At 38.1% G+C, this 14,762-nt stretch overlaps 1 protein-coding gene and 1 pseudogene across 1 annotated transcript; one reads left to right on the top strand and one right to left on the bottom strand.

The window, feature by feature from the left end:
- Positions 1 to 714: 714 nt before the first annotated feature.
- Positions 715 to 2,600, top strand: LOC143586938 (uncharacterized; annotated as a pseudogene).
- A 1,981-nt stretch (positions 2,601 to 4,581) lies between these two features.
- On the bottom strand, positions 4,582 to 7,849 carry LOC143586934 (uncharacterized). Its single transcript, XM_077068375.1, has 5 exons — positions 7,683 to 7,849; positions 7,312 to 7,509; positions 7,073 to 7,198; positions 5,452 to 5,604; positions 4,582 to 5,231 (listed from the first exon to the last, which is right to left on the bottom strand). The coding sequence occupies exons 1-5, from the start codon at positions 7,764 to 7,766 to the stop codon at positions 4,653 to 4,655; spliced, it is 1,140 nt and encodes a 379-aa protein (XP_076924490.1). The 5' UTR covers positions 7,767 to 7,849; the 3' UTR covers positions 4,582 to 4,652.
- Positions 7,850 to 14,762: the final 6,913 nt, after the last annotated feature.

The following is a 14,762-nucleotide window of genomic DNA, read 5'->3' as shown; positions in this document are numbered from 1 at the left end:
CTCGATAACTGGCTCGTTGGCTCGTTTAAATTAAACCCCCATTTCTAATATAATATAAAAGTATTGACAAAAAAAGCAATAATAATGCATATAATATTCTGAAACTACCTCTTGATCTTTAAAGAATATTAAAAAGAAACAAAAATAATACATGTGTAGGCTACTGAATTATGTCTTTTACTCTTTTATATATCTCTGTGTAATTAAAAAAAAAAGCTAACGAGCTGGGTTGACAAGCCATGAGCTGACTTGAGTTTTAACAAGTGGATCTCGAGTTCGACTTTTCAACTCGATAAAATAAATGAGTCGAGCAGATCTGTCTCGTTTAAGTTTGAGCTCGAGCCCAAGCCCAACCTGGCTCGACTCGGCTACAGCCCTGCTACACATTAAGCATTATATGCTCATTCTAGTATTTAAATTTTGTTATCTTTAGCGGAGTGGTGGGCATCATTTGGATATTCGGCTCCTAAACTGCAACAGTTTGCTATACGAGTTCTTAGCCTCACTTGTAGTGCTACAAGCCGTGAAAAGAGCAATGACGTTTTCCAAAACCTGCACACAAAGAAGAGAAATAGATTGGCACACGAGAGACTGACCGATATGGTGTATGTGAAATGCAATCGTGCTTTGGAACGTCGACATGGAAGTGTGGGGACCACTGATCCAATCCTTTTGCATGACATTGATGAAAGTAGTGAATGGTTGATAGGGAGAATGGAAGATGATGATTTGGTTTTTATTGGCGATGATTTGACATTTAGTAATGTAGGTAGAGTATCTAAAATCACAGCGAGTGGTGATGTGTCCGGGACATCAACAAATGATAGTGGAAAATGTCGTGTTGAAGACGATATTGGAGTGTGATGATGATGGAGATGAAACCGAGCTCGATTATGACGATGAAGATTTTTTAGATAACTAGAATGTTAGATTGGAGACTATTATGATCTCTTTCATGGATAATTTATCAGTGCTTTTTTGTGTAACTGTCATGTATGACTAATTTGTTAGTGTGTTTTGAATGTATATGCTCCTGATACATGAAATAGCTTAATTTATTCCAATTAAAATCATAGTTCTTGCATGGTTCTTAATATCTTCGATTAGTCGAGTAATATTCCAGTGGGATCGAGGTTACCTCTGTAGACCTGAAAGAATTCAAAACAAATTGATGAATGATATTCTTTTGTGTCTTGTAATAACTAAAATCATCTCTCTTTATAAAAGAAAGAATTACGGGGATGGTTTTGCGGTATCTCCAAATTTTAGTTATGTGTGAGGCAAGTGGTGTATTGTCCCATATTCGAGGACCAATTCCCAATTTCAACATATTCGCGGTTTTTTTGAGTTAAATCCATTTGAATTGAAAACACACGAACTTTACTGCGAAATAGCGACAACGATGAAAGGGTTTAAAGCTCTCACACCTAATCTCCTTCAACATCTCTAATTGCATTCATCCAACCACTCGTCATGTAGTAGATTCACCATTCATGATGTTAACCTTCTTCTCCTCATCCATCCTACAACAGGTCTAACGACGGTTACTTCCTGGCGACACACCTTCCTCTTCTCGACCTCTCCGGTTTCATCGACGACAACGATAGCCGCGGCGGCCGTCAGTTTAGAGGTAGACAATATCCAAAACCCTAATTATTCTAACCAACGAATTAGACCTAGAGGTAATACTACTACTACTAATAATAATATTAATATTATTAATAATAATAATAGTAATGGTAGTACCTCTTTATGTTCCATTTGATGATGATGACAAAATCCCCAAATTAGTCATGTAAACCCTAATTCACGAGTTAAGGATATAAGCTTCAGGATGTTGATGGATTTCTAGATAGATTTAAGCTTGGATTTGATCAGGATCACAATATTAATAATAATGATAGTAAACCTAGGACTGAAAAATTAGCGGCGGAGGAGTTGTCGCCGTCGCAGCCGCCGGAAGATGCGGGATGAGATATTTAGAATGATGAAGGAAACCGGTTTGATTCCGAACGCGGTGGCAATGCTGCATGGTTTGTGCAGTGACGGGTTGGTTCAGGATGCGTTGAAGTTGTTGGTGTAATGCGTGAGAGAGGGTCGATTCCTGAAGTGGTGATATACACTGCGGTGGTTGAAGGGTTTTGTAAGGCTCATAAGCCTGACGAGGCGATAAGGATATTTAGGAAGATGCAGAGTCATGGATTGTACCGAATGCGTTTAGTTACGGTGTTCTTGTTCAGGGTTTGATCAATGGGAAACAGTTGGATGATGCTTTTGAATTTTGTTTGGAGATGGTGGAAGCTGGACATTCGCCAAATTTGGCGACGTTTACGGGTTTGGTTAATGTGTTTTGTGAGGAACGGGGTCTGGAAGCTGCTCAAATTGTGATTGGTAAGCTGAAAGATAAAGGGTTTGGTTTGATGATAAAAGTGTTAGAGATTTCATGGAGAAGAAAGGTCCATTCTCGCCTGTTGTTTGGGAAGCTATCTTTGGAAAGACGGGTTTAAAAATGTTTTGATCATTTTACATGTGTGAGTTCTTATTTACATGACCTTATTACCTATTATCAATTATTACAATCTTTTTTTATAACTTATGTTTTGGTTAGTAGTTTTTTATTCTTAAAATTCTTGCTATTTCTGGTAGTTAGTTAGTAAAAAGGGACAACTGATGCATGATTTACCTGCATTTTGTTTGAATTGAAAAGAATTTCAATAGTTGTTTTAGTCTTCTATATGTAATCAACATTCTGTTGAATTCATATATTCTTGATGTATTAAAAACTAAACAACGGACAGCCATACCCAGTAAAATCCCACTCGTAGCTGAGCTATTGGTAGGGTATGGGAGGGTGGGATGTAGGCACACCATGCCTCTATTTTAAAGAGTAGAGATTACGAGAGGCTGCTTCCAGGAAGACCTCCGGCTTCAAAAACCAAAAATGGACGTGAAAAAAATATTAGAAGCATAGTTTGCAATAGCATAAGCCTGGTACAAAAGTTTAATAGGGACACATAAAATTCATAGAGAAACAACCGCTAGCAGGGACAAACATGCAAAAAATTATTAAAAGTAAGCAAAAATAAATAAATAAATAAAAAATAGGCCCTTAACATAAAGCAAAGTCAGAACTGCGTCCTCCCTAAAAGTCCTAAACCTAAATCTTATGTCTCCATGTATAAAAACTATAACTTTATAAGTAATAATAATACAATAAACATAATATATTCCGTAAGTTATTCAATCATATTCACATATGGGCACAAAAGAATTGCATCTTACAATGAGAAATCAACTATACACATCCAGGAGCTTTAGTTCACATATGCGTTTATGTATTGTATACATACTGTTACTCAAAAAGGTGGCAGGCCAGAATAGAAGTATGTGATCAAATCTCAAAATAAGATTCTTATTTTGTATAAGTAGGAATATGTATTATTAATCTTTTAGAACGAATGTCTTTGTACTTAACACTTATCATTGGTTTTCATGTAATTGAACTCGTTTTCTTGCATTGTTTGTTTTTAACTGCATTACAAGATCTCCTTTTTTCGGCCTCTACTTCAGCATACTTGAGGCTCATTTTCAAGGTAACGGTCACGAAGGTCTTTTAGCTCTGTCTGTAAGGACGATTTGTTTTTTCAACCATTCTTTTGTGACCACTTCACCTTCAACCTTTGAGTTCCCTGATGAAAGACTGTTACGCCCCTTAGACTTTAGCCTGAACAAATATCCAGACCAGTTAGAACTTACATAGACTTTTGACTCCTAGAAGTCAAAGGTTTGACTTACTTTTTGAAGTTGAAGTTTGTACTTGTTATTCGCTTCGAGCGCCTCGTGAAGCTCTGTTTCAAGTGTCTTAATCTTTGCAGAATAATCAGTAATCTTCTTGAGAACAAGTCTCATGAACACCCTGATACCGAAAGAATAAAAGATTAAAAAAAACATTCTTTTTCAGTCAAAAGATTTACTATGAACCCAAACCGTTTAGATTTTGCTGATAGCAGTTGTAGATCATCTATTTTCTTCAAGAATCTTTCTTTCGCCTTCAAGTAGCTGAATTTTCAGTCGATACTGCAATTTACACTTTTGACCCTGCTAATCTCGTTTTTCATATCAGCATCCTGCAAACGTGATGCGTTTTTAGAATCCTCTAACTCAGACATCTTGTTGAAAAAGGACCTTTTCTCAGCTTTAAGTTCTTCAAAACTGTTAGAAACTGAATTAAGAGAAGCTTCTAGATTACTCTTTTCGCTTATTAGTTTTTCAAGCTTTTTCTTATAATCTAAAATTTCGTTTTTAAATTTGCAGCTTCTTGAATGAGTTGTTGTCGTTCATGATCTGAAACCGTAAGCTTTAGTTCAAGATTATTTTCTCTCGTTTTGCAACTAGTTAACAGCTTTGACTTTTTCTCGTGATCTGCCATCAGTTTTTTATGATTTTGTTTGACGGAAGCAATCTCCGTTGTTAGATCTTGAATCTTGTGTTCAGATTCTTTGCGAACGGTCTGAATCTCGTTTTCAATCGTTTCTTTTACAGAAGATTCCAAATCGACTTTTCAGAGGTCAGCTTTGACTTTTGTTCATCAAGCCGGGAAATTTCCCTTTTCAGATCTTCTACTTCCTTCCGGAACATTTCAGTCTCTGATGTTAGTTCGGACACCATACGTGAATATTGGTCGTACAATTCTGCATTCCGTTTGTTATATCTTCATATGACTTTTGGAGCTTATTGCATTCTTCAATTAGGTTTTCAGCAGATTCTTGCAATTTTTGCTTTTCAGATTTCACATATTCACACTCCATTCTGGTCACTTCATGCTCGTCTTTGACCCTTGTTAGTTGACTTTCTAAGTCAGACACGCGTTCCAGTAGTTTGATGTTTTCTTCTTCTGTTTCAAACAAACTAAGCTCCATTTCACACTTGAGCTTCTCGAGGTTGGCTGCTCTCTGTTCAAGTAACTTTTTCGCAGAAACTTGTGAGTCAAAATTGCTGTTAAGTACCATTAGATCATTTCTTAAATTTTCTAAACATATGGAGGTTATATTGCTTTCATTTTCAAGATCAGTGATTCGAGCTTCTTGTTCGACTTTTAGACCCTCGAGCTCTTGGATTTTCAAACTGGAATTCTCTAGAAGCTCATGATTTTCTTCAATGGTGTCTTCTGCTGCTTCTACAAGGTTCTTTGAATAGCCGACACTCGTCACAGATGATTCAGAACTCGTTTCCTGCATTGAGGTCAAAGCCACTAAGTTTTATTCTTCCAGAAATTTAGTATCAAAAGGGTAATTTATTTTACTATTTTCTGCAAAATGCTTGTTTAATCAATCATCCAATGTTTCTTGAAAAGTGAAGTACTGTGTGCCGATTTATAAGTTAAAGTTTATGTTTTTTGACCAAAAAGGTCGAAGTGAAGATAATTCAGATTATATGAACTACGAAGCATACCATGATTTTAATTTGTTCAAGAAGTGAAGTGGATTTAGGTTTGAGATTAAGTGAGGCAGCTGACCCATTTGATCTGCTTCCTGCATGATCATAATCTTCATCCACAAACATGTGCTTGAGTTTTGTTGTTGGTGTCAGGCACTGGATTTTGACCTGATGATGAAGGTATGAAGCATCATTTTTTTGTTTTTGTATCTTTGCTTATCTACAAAGCTTTGCAGTTATGTGTATCGGTTGATAGGGAAAAGATTAGCTTACGGAGACGGTTCAAAGCAAAACTTGAAATATCATGTATGCTCTTACAAAATAATTAAAATATTATATATATGAAATTGCCCTGAAAACTAAGGGTATTCACGGTCCGGTTTTCGCGCTTTTTATATCAAACCGTGAACCGAACCGTTAGTAATTGTTTTTGGTTTTTGCAAACCAAAACCAAACCGTTGAATTCTTAAACCGAACAAAACCAAGCCGTTACTAACGGTTTGGTTCCGGTTCGGTTTCACGGTTTAGGCCCGTTAGTCTTTTATGCAAGATGTCCAAATAAGATATGGTACATATTAGTAAAGCTTTCAAATATTTGCAGCTCTTAACAAGTTGTTAAACACAAGCTGTAAAAAAGGTAAAAATGTTCCACAAGTTAATCAAAGTGCATGCTGCCCCAATTTGTAGAAAAGCAAGCTTAGGTGCTAGGATTGAAAATTGTTTTTGGGTTTTAGTTTTAAAGAAATTGCAGGAAGATATTAATGGAATTTCTTTTACAAATCATTCAATTTTAATTTAGTTATGTCTAATAATATGTGTGTGTATATATAACATATAAAGTATTTAAAAGATTATATATAATCAAATTATACGGTCCGGTTATTTTATGGTTGGTTTTTGGTATAAACCGTAAACCAAACCGTTCGATACGGTTTGAAATTTTTGAAACCGACCGGCCAAAAATTAAGAGAAAAGACCAACCGAGAAACCAAACCGATTGTTTCACGGTTTCGAACCGAACCATGAACACTCCTACTGAAAACAAAGTCTTATGCTATCCAACACCTTGATACTGCTAGACCTTTAGGCATTTATACCGCTAGTTGTATGCCCTTATTTGTCTTTTGTAATTGAATTATTTATTTTAATAAACTATTTCTTTGACATAATGTAAATATATAATAAATTATAATCAAAATTTTAACATAATGAAAATAAATATAATAAACCAGTGATGAATTTAATGAATGCATAATGTAAACTATAATATAATATCAGATTTTTTTTAACTAATAGTAAATTCATTTATATTTTTATAGATCACTTTAAAGTTTATTATTATAGTAAATAACTACAATAAATAAAATCTAGATGTCTTGGAACATCATTTTTTCACCTTCCACAACAAAACTTGGTGTACTTAACAAGGATGTTATGTGACATCTTTAACATTCATGAGGTCTTAGTTTCAAAGTAATATTATTTTTCTAATCATAACTCGCACTTTAAATATTTATTATTAAAATACATTTTGAAATATTAAAAAAAAGCGAAAATTCTCAACTCGTCTGTTCCGTTGCATCAATCACAATTTTTTATTTTAAATGCATTTTTTCTTGTGCAACTTACAAATTACCTGCAAAATTGTGCTATAGTTGCATTTCTTCAATGGCAACGAAACTGGGGACGATGATCTTACACTAGTATGATAACGCGCCATATTAAACGTTGTCTCCCCAAGAATGCCGGATCTAGTAGACCCCTACAAAAAAATTAAGTTTTTCATTTCTCTTTTTGCGAAACACACAATAATGAAATTGAAGACCGATATCAAGTGATAGATCTTGAAACATTTTAGATCAAGATCATGCATACCATAGAAACAACAAATTTGTATATATGTTCTTCAAGCTCTTTTGAAGAATCATGATGTTGAATCCAGATAGATACTGATAGAGTTTCCGTCCACTGACAATTCCCATTTCGCACCAACGCTTTATTTGATCTTGCAATTGTTTTTCCTGTTTCTACGGAGATTATCGACACTAAAAGTATGTCCCACAACTTTGGTACCTATGACAATAAAATCTAAATGTAATATGATATGATTATGATATAATGAACAATCAAGTTCTTTGAGCTGTATAATTTATAAGATGGTATGATCACAAGTTCATTAACTTAAAAACAAAATGCATGAACATCTAAAAGTGTCGTCGACTCAGTTTACATAGATGATTGACTACCTGAAGAGCCTGAAGATTTGAAAACTTGAAATCAATCTTCTCCCCTGAACCGGAAAACTTTCCATTTCTTTGTGCTCTAAACATCTTGATGGAGCAAATAGCTCACCAATTAATGGTGTTCTATAAAACTGTGAATTCTAGTATTATCATCAGCAACAAAACCATTTTCGTCTTAGAGAAACAGAACTCTTTTCATGTTAGTTTATATATGATTATATGGTGATCTAATAATAGAAACAACAAAGCCAACCCCTATAGTTCAATAATTGACAGTTTTTCCCTTAACTTTTTTTTATTGGATTTGTAGTTTATAAATAATAAGCTGCCTTAGGAATCACAACTTAGATATACCTGTTCCGGGTTATTGAACGGGCTTGGTTAATCAAGTTATAAAAAATTTAGCCTTTGATATTGTTACGACTTACAACTTTTAAGATGAAAGATTAAGTTTTTAGGTCTACGAATATTAAATAGTTGATTAAAAATCCCCACACATCAATTTACTAACATACATTAATAATTAACCGAAACAAACAGTCCCGTCCCAGTCGTTCATTGCTTAGTACTAATCTACGATTTTCAACCTTTGATCACGTACTAATTCAATTTGAACTTTTATTTCAAAACACATCTATTATCCTTTATATTTTGCTCATTCGATAATTGATGTTTAAAATGTGTACAAAATGGTTTATTACTAACTAGCAAATAAGATACTAGACGGTTTAAGTTTAAGAAAGTCTTGAGGTAATTATTTCGCTACCAGTTAACCGATTACCTTCTTAGTCATCAATGAGCATCCCTACAAGAAATTATATTTTTCATGAGAAAGTTTTTTGTGTTGTAATAAAACTCAGGGGTGTCTATATATTTATCTAAAAAGTGAAGGGGGACTTTGCAATATATGATTTTTCATGAGTCTTGTTCAATTTGCATTGCATTGCAATGTCGGAATTATTATTATTATTATATATAATAATTAAGAAGTTTGGCGACGTAAACGTTTTCTCATGTGGTTTGTCGGCCTTTTTATTTGTTTTTTGATTTTAAATTCGTGTCGGTTTGTTGCCGTAAAATACGGGATTTTTTTACCATTGATACGGTTAAATTGTTCCTGCCAAATTCGCATCAGCTCGCGATCGCAACCTAAGGTTTTTTTACCCACGAGTTTTTTTTTGTCCATCAATTCTAGACGAATTCGCGTCAGGTGACGGCCACAACGCGCATATGTTTTTGGTTTTCGCCACGTTCTTTTTTATGCCGTAAAATACGGGATTTTTTTAACGTTGATACCGTCAAATTGTTCCTGCCAAATTCGTGTCAGCTCGCGATCGCAACCTTAGGTTTTTTTACCCACGAGTTTTTTTTTTGTCCGTCAATTCTAGACGAATTCGCGTCAGGTCACGGCCACAACGCGCATATGTTTTTGGTTTTCGCCACGGTCTTTTTTATGCCATAAAATACGAGATTTTTTTACCGTTGATACTGTCAAATTGTTCCTGCCAAATTTGCGTCAGCTCGTGATCGCAACCTAAGGCTTTTTACCCACGAGTTTTTTTTTTGTCCATCAATTCTAGACGAATTCACGTCAGGTCACGGCCACAACGCGCATATGTTTTTACTTTTCGCCACGATCTTTTTTATGTAAATATGGTAATTTGATGTATTTTGAGTGTTGTTGAATTAACTTATAGCTTTAATTTCGGTGTCGTAACCTGATACCATCCGAACTCGTGTCAGTTCACCACCACAACACATGGTTCTCTGCGTACGATTTAGTGCCGACAACTTCAATTCCGACTGAATTCGCCTTAGTTCGCAAACACAACGTGCATGTTTTTTATCACTTTTTTTGTCCCTCGATTCCAGAATCAACGAATTCGTATCAGTTCGCAACTACAACGCTCTTGTTTTTTTGTTCGCCACATTTTTAATATATTTTAAATATGTTAAATTGTTGTAATTGGATGTGGACGTATCTATGATTTGCCTTATTTTTGAGCTTCGTAACTAGATACCAACCAAAGTGTTATCGGTTCGTAACCGCAACGCATGTTTTGTTTTGTTATGTTAATTTGCTGGTTTTTTGCGTTAACAAAGTTAAATTTTTAATTTTTTTTTCAGGTGGGGTGGGGGGTTATTACTGGTTTCGTAACCCGACACCGATCGAATTCACCTCGACTCACAGATGCACTGCACGATTTGATAAGTTGTACGGGTACAACTGTTAATACATCAATCCGGCGCAAAATGCCGGGAATCTTCCTATTTAAATTACAAAAAAAAGGTTGATGACATTTGGGACCGCGTAGAAATATTTTATTTGTTATTGGATTGCGAAGTTGAAAAGTAACCTTAAATGGTTTTGTGACCCCTAGCCTAATTTACTTTACATGTGGGGGATACCTAGAGGCTCAAAAAGGTAAGAAGCATATATGATGAAGATGATGCTTGGAAGGTAAAATATGAATGGAATCATGATTTCATGAGTGCTTTTGGTTAGACTCCTCACACATGTAATGCCATATTGATCGATTGTAGTAGATGCATTAGATATTGTACCCTATTTTTATTTGGATAAACTATCTTAAATGCATGTGCCAATTGTAACTTGTACTCGTGATTAATGTGTACCCGTTTCTTATATGGCGGAGGTTGTGGTGCCAGTCTGCCAGACGCGGAAAACCTTAGTATCGATGGGAACACCGTCTTGGGTTTCTTGGTACGGATAACTATCTAAATCAGGTGTACATTGATCCTCCCAATTTCTTCAACTCATTCCAACGGTTATATTACCCTTGACAAGTTTTTTAAATGGGATATTGGTTTTCAGTACTCCAAACTTTTACTCATTGGACGATAACACTCTCAACTAATAATTTGTCTCCCATCACTTCCAACTTTTAACTTTTTCTTCTATCATTCCCGAACTTAATGGACCCCAACTCCGTAAGTTTTTTTGCTAGCGTGGCATGTTTTTGCTGATGTGACATGCTATGTGAAAAAATACCTTTCATATATATATATACACACACATGGGGGAAAGTTAACGTGCAAATGAAATTAGCGTGCTAATCGTGAGAATCAAATAGATTAATTATATATACAAGTAGAATAATTATATAATTACATCATATAGCAATTATAATTATTATCCCCTTAGTGATAATGACAATGATAGTGATAGTGGAAGCTATCTCATCCTAACTAGTAGGGGTGTGTAGGAAATCGCATGAACCCACTCATAACCAAATTAACTGATGAAACCGAACCAATAGAATCAAACCGTACCAAAAACAGGAGGACTGGATGACAATAGTGAGTTGGTTATGATTAACAAGGTTTCCATACACGTCAAAACCAAACTGAATCGTTTATGTGTGTATATATATAGGGGAGGGTTACATTGAGAACCAAAGTTTTCTTGAAAATCAACTAATTAAATCCTAGCCATTGATCGAACCTAATCAATGGCCATTTTAGTTGATGGCAATTTGGTTATTCTTGTTAAATGATAAAATTATAATTATCTATGTAAGGGCAATTTGGGTAGAACCAGAATTTTATCTCTCATACTAAAATCCAAATAGTATCTCAAATTTTATCTTTCCATTTTAAATCATTTTCATTTTTTATATGATTTATCATTTATCGGATGCTTTTTGATTATGCATTTACTTTAAAGGAAGTTTTTTTTCCGCCACAAGTACAGAATCTGCATTGTAAATGCATATTAAGCTGCACAGTACCATACAATAAGGAGATACAAATATCTAAATTAACCTCTTATTTTAACTTATGTATATGTATATTGTGATGATGCTTAAACCAAACAATTTTTGTATTATTCCATAGGAGCTGGTTATTATTTAAAACACAACTAATATACTGAAGAGGTAGGTTCCAGCAGAGCCCAGTTGGACCCGCAAGACTCACCTTGAAGAGGGACGTATGCGCAAGGACCAACTGGTTCCGCAGGACCCACCATGCTCAGAGATGAAGACCTTACGCGCAGTACGCCAGCTGTTTTCGCAGGGAAAGCCTCCCAATGGTGAAGTATCCCGCCTGTCCCCGCAGCTGCGGATACAAGCCATCAGGGAAGGCTACCCGCACTAATAGCAAGACTACACGCACAAGGCACTCAATAATTCAGTGTCACCTGAAGGAATGAGCAAGGCGGGAATACTCCCGCCCAAATGAGCCAGTCTGTATGCTTCTGGAAGATCTTTTGTACTATACCTGCCAAGGTATGGGCAAAATAGACAAGATCTGACCAAAGCAGCCCATGAACCAATCACAGGGTGACAGCTCACCGACAAACAGTACGAGGAGCATGCTCTAGTCCTGTTTGTCACTATTAGCCGTTGCCTACTCACCAACCCTTGTCGTGGCACGCACATAGCCTGCAGTTGGTAGAAAAGGAATAGTACACAGCCGGCCTGGTCACTATCAGCAGCTGCCTACCCACCAACCAGCATGGCACGTGCGTAGCCCATAGTTGGTAGAACAGGAATATTCTACAGCTGGCTGTACCTGCTTTGAAACCTACCTTCGGCTATAAATACTCCAACACCTTGGAACGGTATCATCATCTTATATCTCCATATATTATCTGATATCTGCTCTAGTCATTTCTCTTAATATACACTTATATTCAGAGCAATCTAGTCTGATTCTCACGCCGGATGGTGGTCACAAGGAGGAACCCCCCCTTCTCAGTGACGAGCTCACGGTGTCTGTTTTGCAGGTCATCTGAAGAACATCCTTCTTTGCCGGACCTAACCCTCGTGGGAAACATTACTTAACCCCCAGATTATCCGTAATCTGCCCGGGGTAGCTTAGTGTTTCTTCATTGGCGCCATCCGTGCATAAAAGCTAGAACTAATTCTCAGTTTTTTCAAAATTTCTGAAGAAATGGTTAACGTTACTCCGGTCCCAAGGCCAGTAAGTGACCAGGAAACCCCGGTAACCACAACCCCAGCTACTGGGGGGGAACACTGGCGGTTATACAAATTTTACGAACACTACCCCGGTTACCCAAGCAGGGGCAAGTGCAGTAAACAATATTTCACTGGGGTTCACTGATGCCCAGTTGGAGAAACAGGCGAGGCTCCCTCGCCAAACACTCGATCAAGTTAAGGCGTGGGCCGAAGCACGTCAGAAAGAGTTCCAAGCTGAGTTGGATGAACGCTTGCGTTCACTCCAACAGGCTGACGAATTCGGAAATACTCGACAACAGCTCAACATGAAAAGTGCTCACGAGTACTCGGACAATGATCGGGAGGAATCCGACACCGACGCAAACCCTCGCCACAGGGCGAAAGGGAAGCGTAAGGAAACGGACTTCCAACCAAGAAGGAATTTTGGAGAAACCTTCAAACCAAGGATCGCGGGAGGAAACCCACGTAACTTCTCCAAAACCTTTAGACCAACTGCCGCAAATGCGGGAAAGTCCAAGTTTGCAAGGGACATTGCGGAAGCAATCGCCCCGAGAAGTGCCAAACAGATGTCCAACATCGGTACTTATGATAGTCTATCTGACCCAGACGATCACATGAACAGATTCATAGCTGGGGCAACCGTCAGTAACTGGACGGAATCCACGTGGTGTTATATGTTCCAAATGACGCTGGTTGGAGCGGCCAGGGCGTGGTTTGATCGTTTACCAGCCCACCACATCTATGATTGGGCGGACTTTCAACAAAAGTTCAGCCAACACTTCAGTCAACAGAGGAAATATACTGAAGAGCAGTGGACGATCCTTAACTGCGTGAGAGAGGAAGATGAATCTTTACTAGACTTCATCACTCGCTTCAACTCCAAAAAGCCGAGTCTGGGCGACATAAGTGAAGATCTTGTTCGCGCCGCTTTCATCCAGGGTGCCGAATACCCAGAGCTTATCCGCACGTTGACGGGTAAGGACGGCATGCCATCCACATGGGATGCCATCATGACGGCGGCCAAGCGCTTTGCCGAGACGGAGAAGCAACTGGGTAGGGACCTTCCCCAGAGTACACATCTCTACACGCAGAGGACCAGAGAAAACAATGTTCGGATCGCCCGGCAGAACAAAAAGAGGAAGCTAGGTATTTGGCAGTCAAGGGTAAACTTTGACACCTCATCCAGCTCTCGCCCTCTTGTTGGCGGAAGGGATAACACGCACCCTTCAAGCCGAAAACACCGGTGGACGCCACTCACCAAGAGCGTCACGGAGATATTTGCCACCGAAAAACTCCCATGGCCAAAAGCTCCAATGATCCGGCAACGACCTAATGCGGATCAGAGCAAATTCTGTGACTTCCACGGGACAAAGGGTCACAGTACAGAGGAGTGTACATCCTTGAAGGATATTGTTGAAACATTCGTCAAGGATGGAAGACTTGCACACCTTGTGGCATCAATCAAGAATGGAGGAAGGAATGATAACCGGTATAAAGGCAATGGACGAAAGCCCGTTGACATCAGCATCCACATGGTTCATGGCAACATCAGAGGAAGAAAAAGACGAACGACAGAACCAGCGAATGGAAGGAAGCTGAGGTGCGCTTCCCGCGAGTGCCAGGAGGACCCAGCAAGGAAGGCCCTATCGTCATCAAAAGCCAGCTGGGGCATTACATAACTTCCCGCACTCTTGCTGACAACGGAGCCTCGTCAACGGTTATGTACAGGCAGTTCTTCGACAAGCTAGACAACGAAGACAAAGAACGCCTGGAAACGGTTTACGCTTCAATGGAAGGGTTCGACGGCAGCACAAACACCCCCTGGGTATCCTATCTTTCCCCGTCATTCTCACGGACGGGAAATACTCCCGCACAGAAGACGTGGACTTCGTAGTAATGAGGAAGCCACATCACACATACGACATTCTCTTCGGGAGAGACGGGATGGCAAGATTCAACGCCGTGGTATCTTCAGTCCACGGCATGATGGGATGGCCAACTGCTTAAGGTGTAGCGATGATCACCGGTATCCCCCAGGTATGCATCGCATCCGTCTCATCTAAACCCAAACCAAAGATGGCTAAACCAACCATCACCGAACCAGAAAAATGGGCCCTCAATGGCAAACACCCTGACCAGG

This window comes from Bidens hawaiensis, unplaced genomic scaffold (genome assembly GCF_021521415.1).
Source record: "Bidens hawaiensis isolate Kalapana, Puna unplaced genomic scaffold, B.hawaiensis_p1.1 tig00035047_1, whole genome shotgun sequence".
In the NCBI taxonomy this organism is placed as follows: domain Eukaryota; kingdom Viridiplantae; phylum Streptophyta; class Magnoliopsida; order Asterales; family Asteraceae; genus Bidens; species Bidens hawaiensis.
The sequence above is the reverse complement of the archived record's forward strand: the minus strand, read 5'-3'. Positions and strand labels throughout refer to the sequence as shown.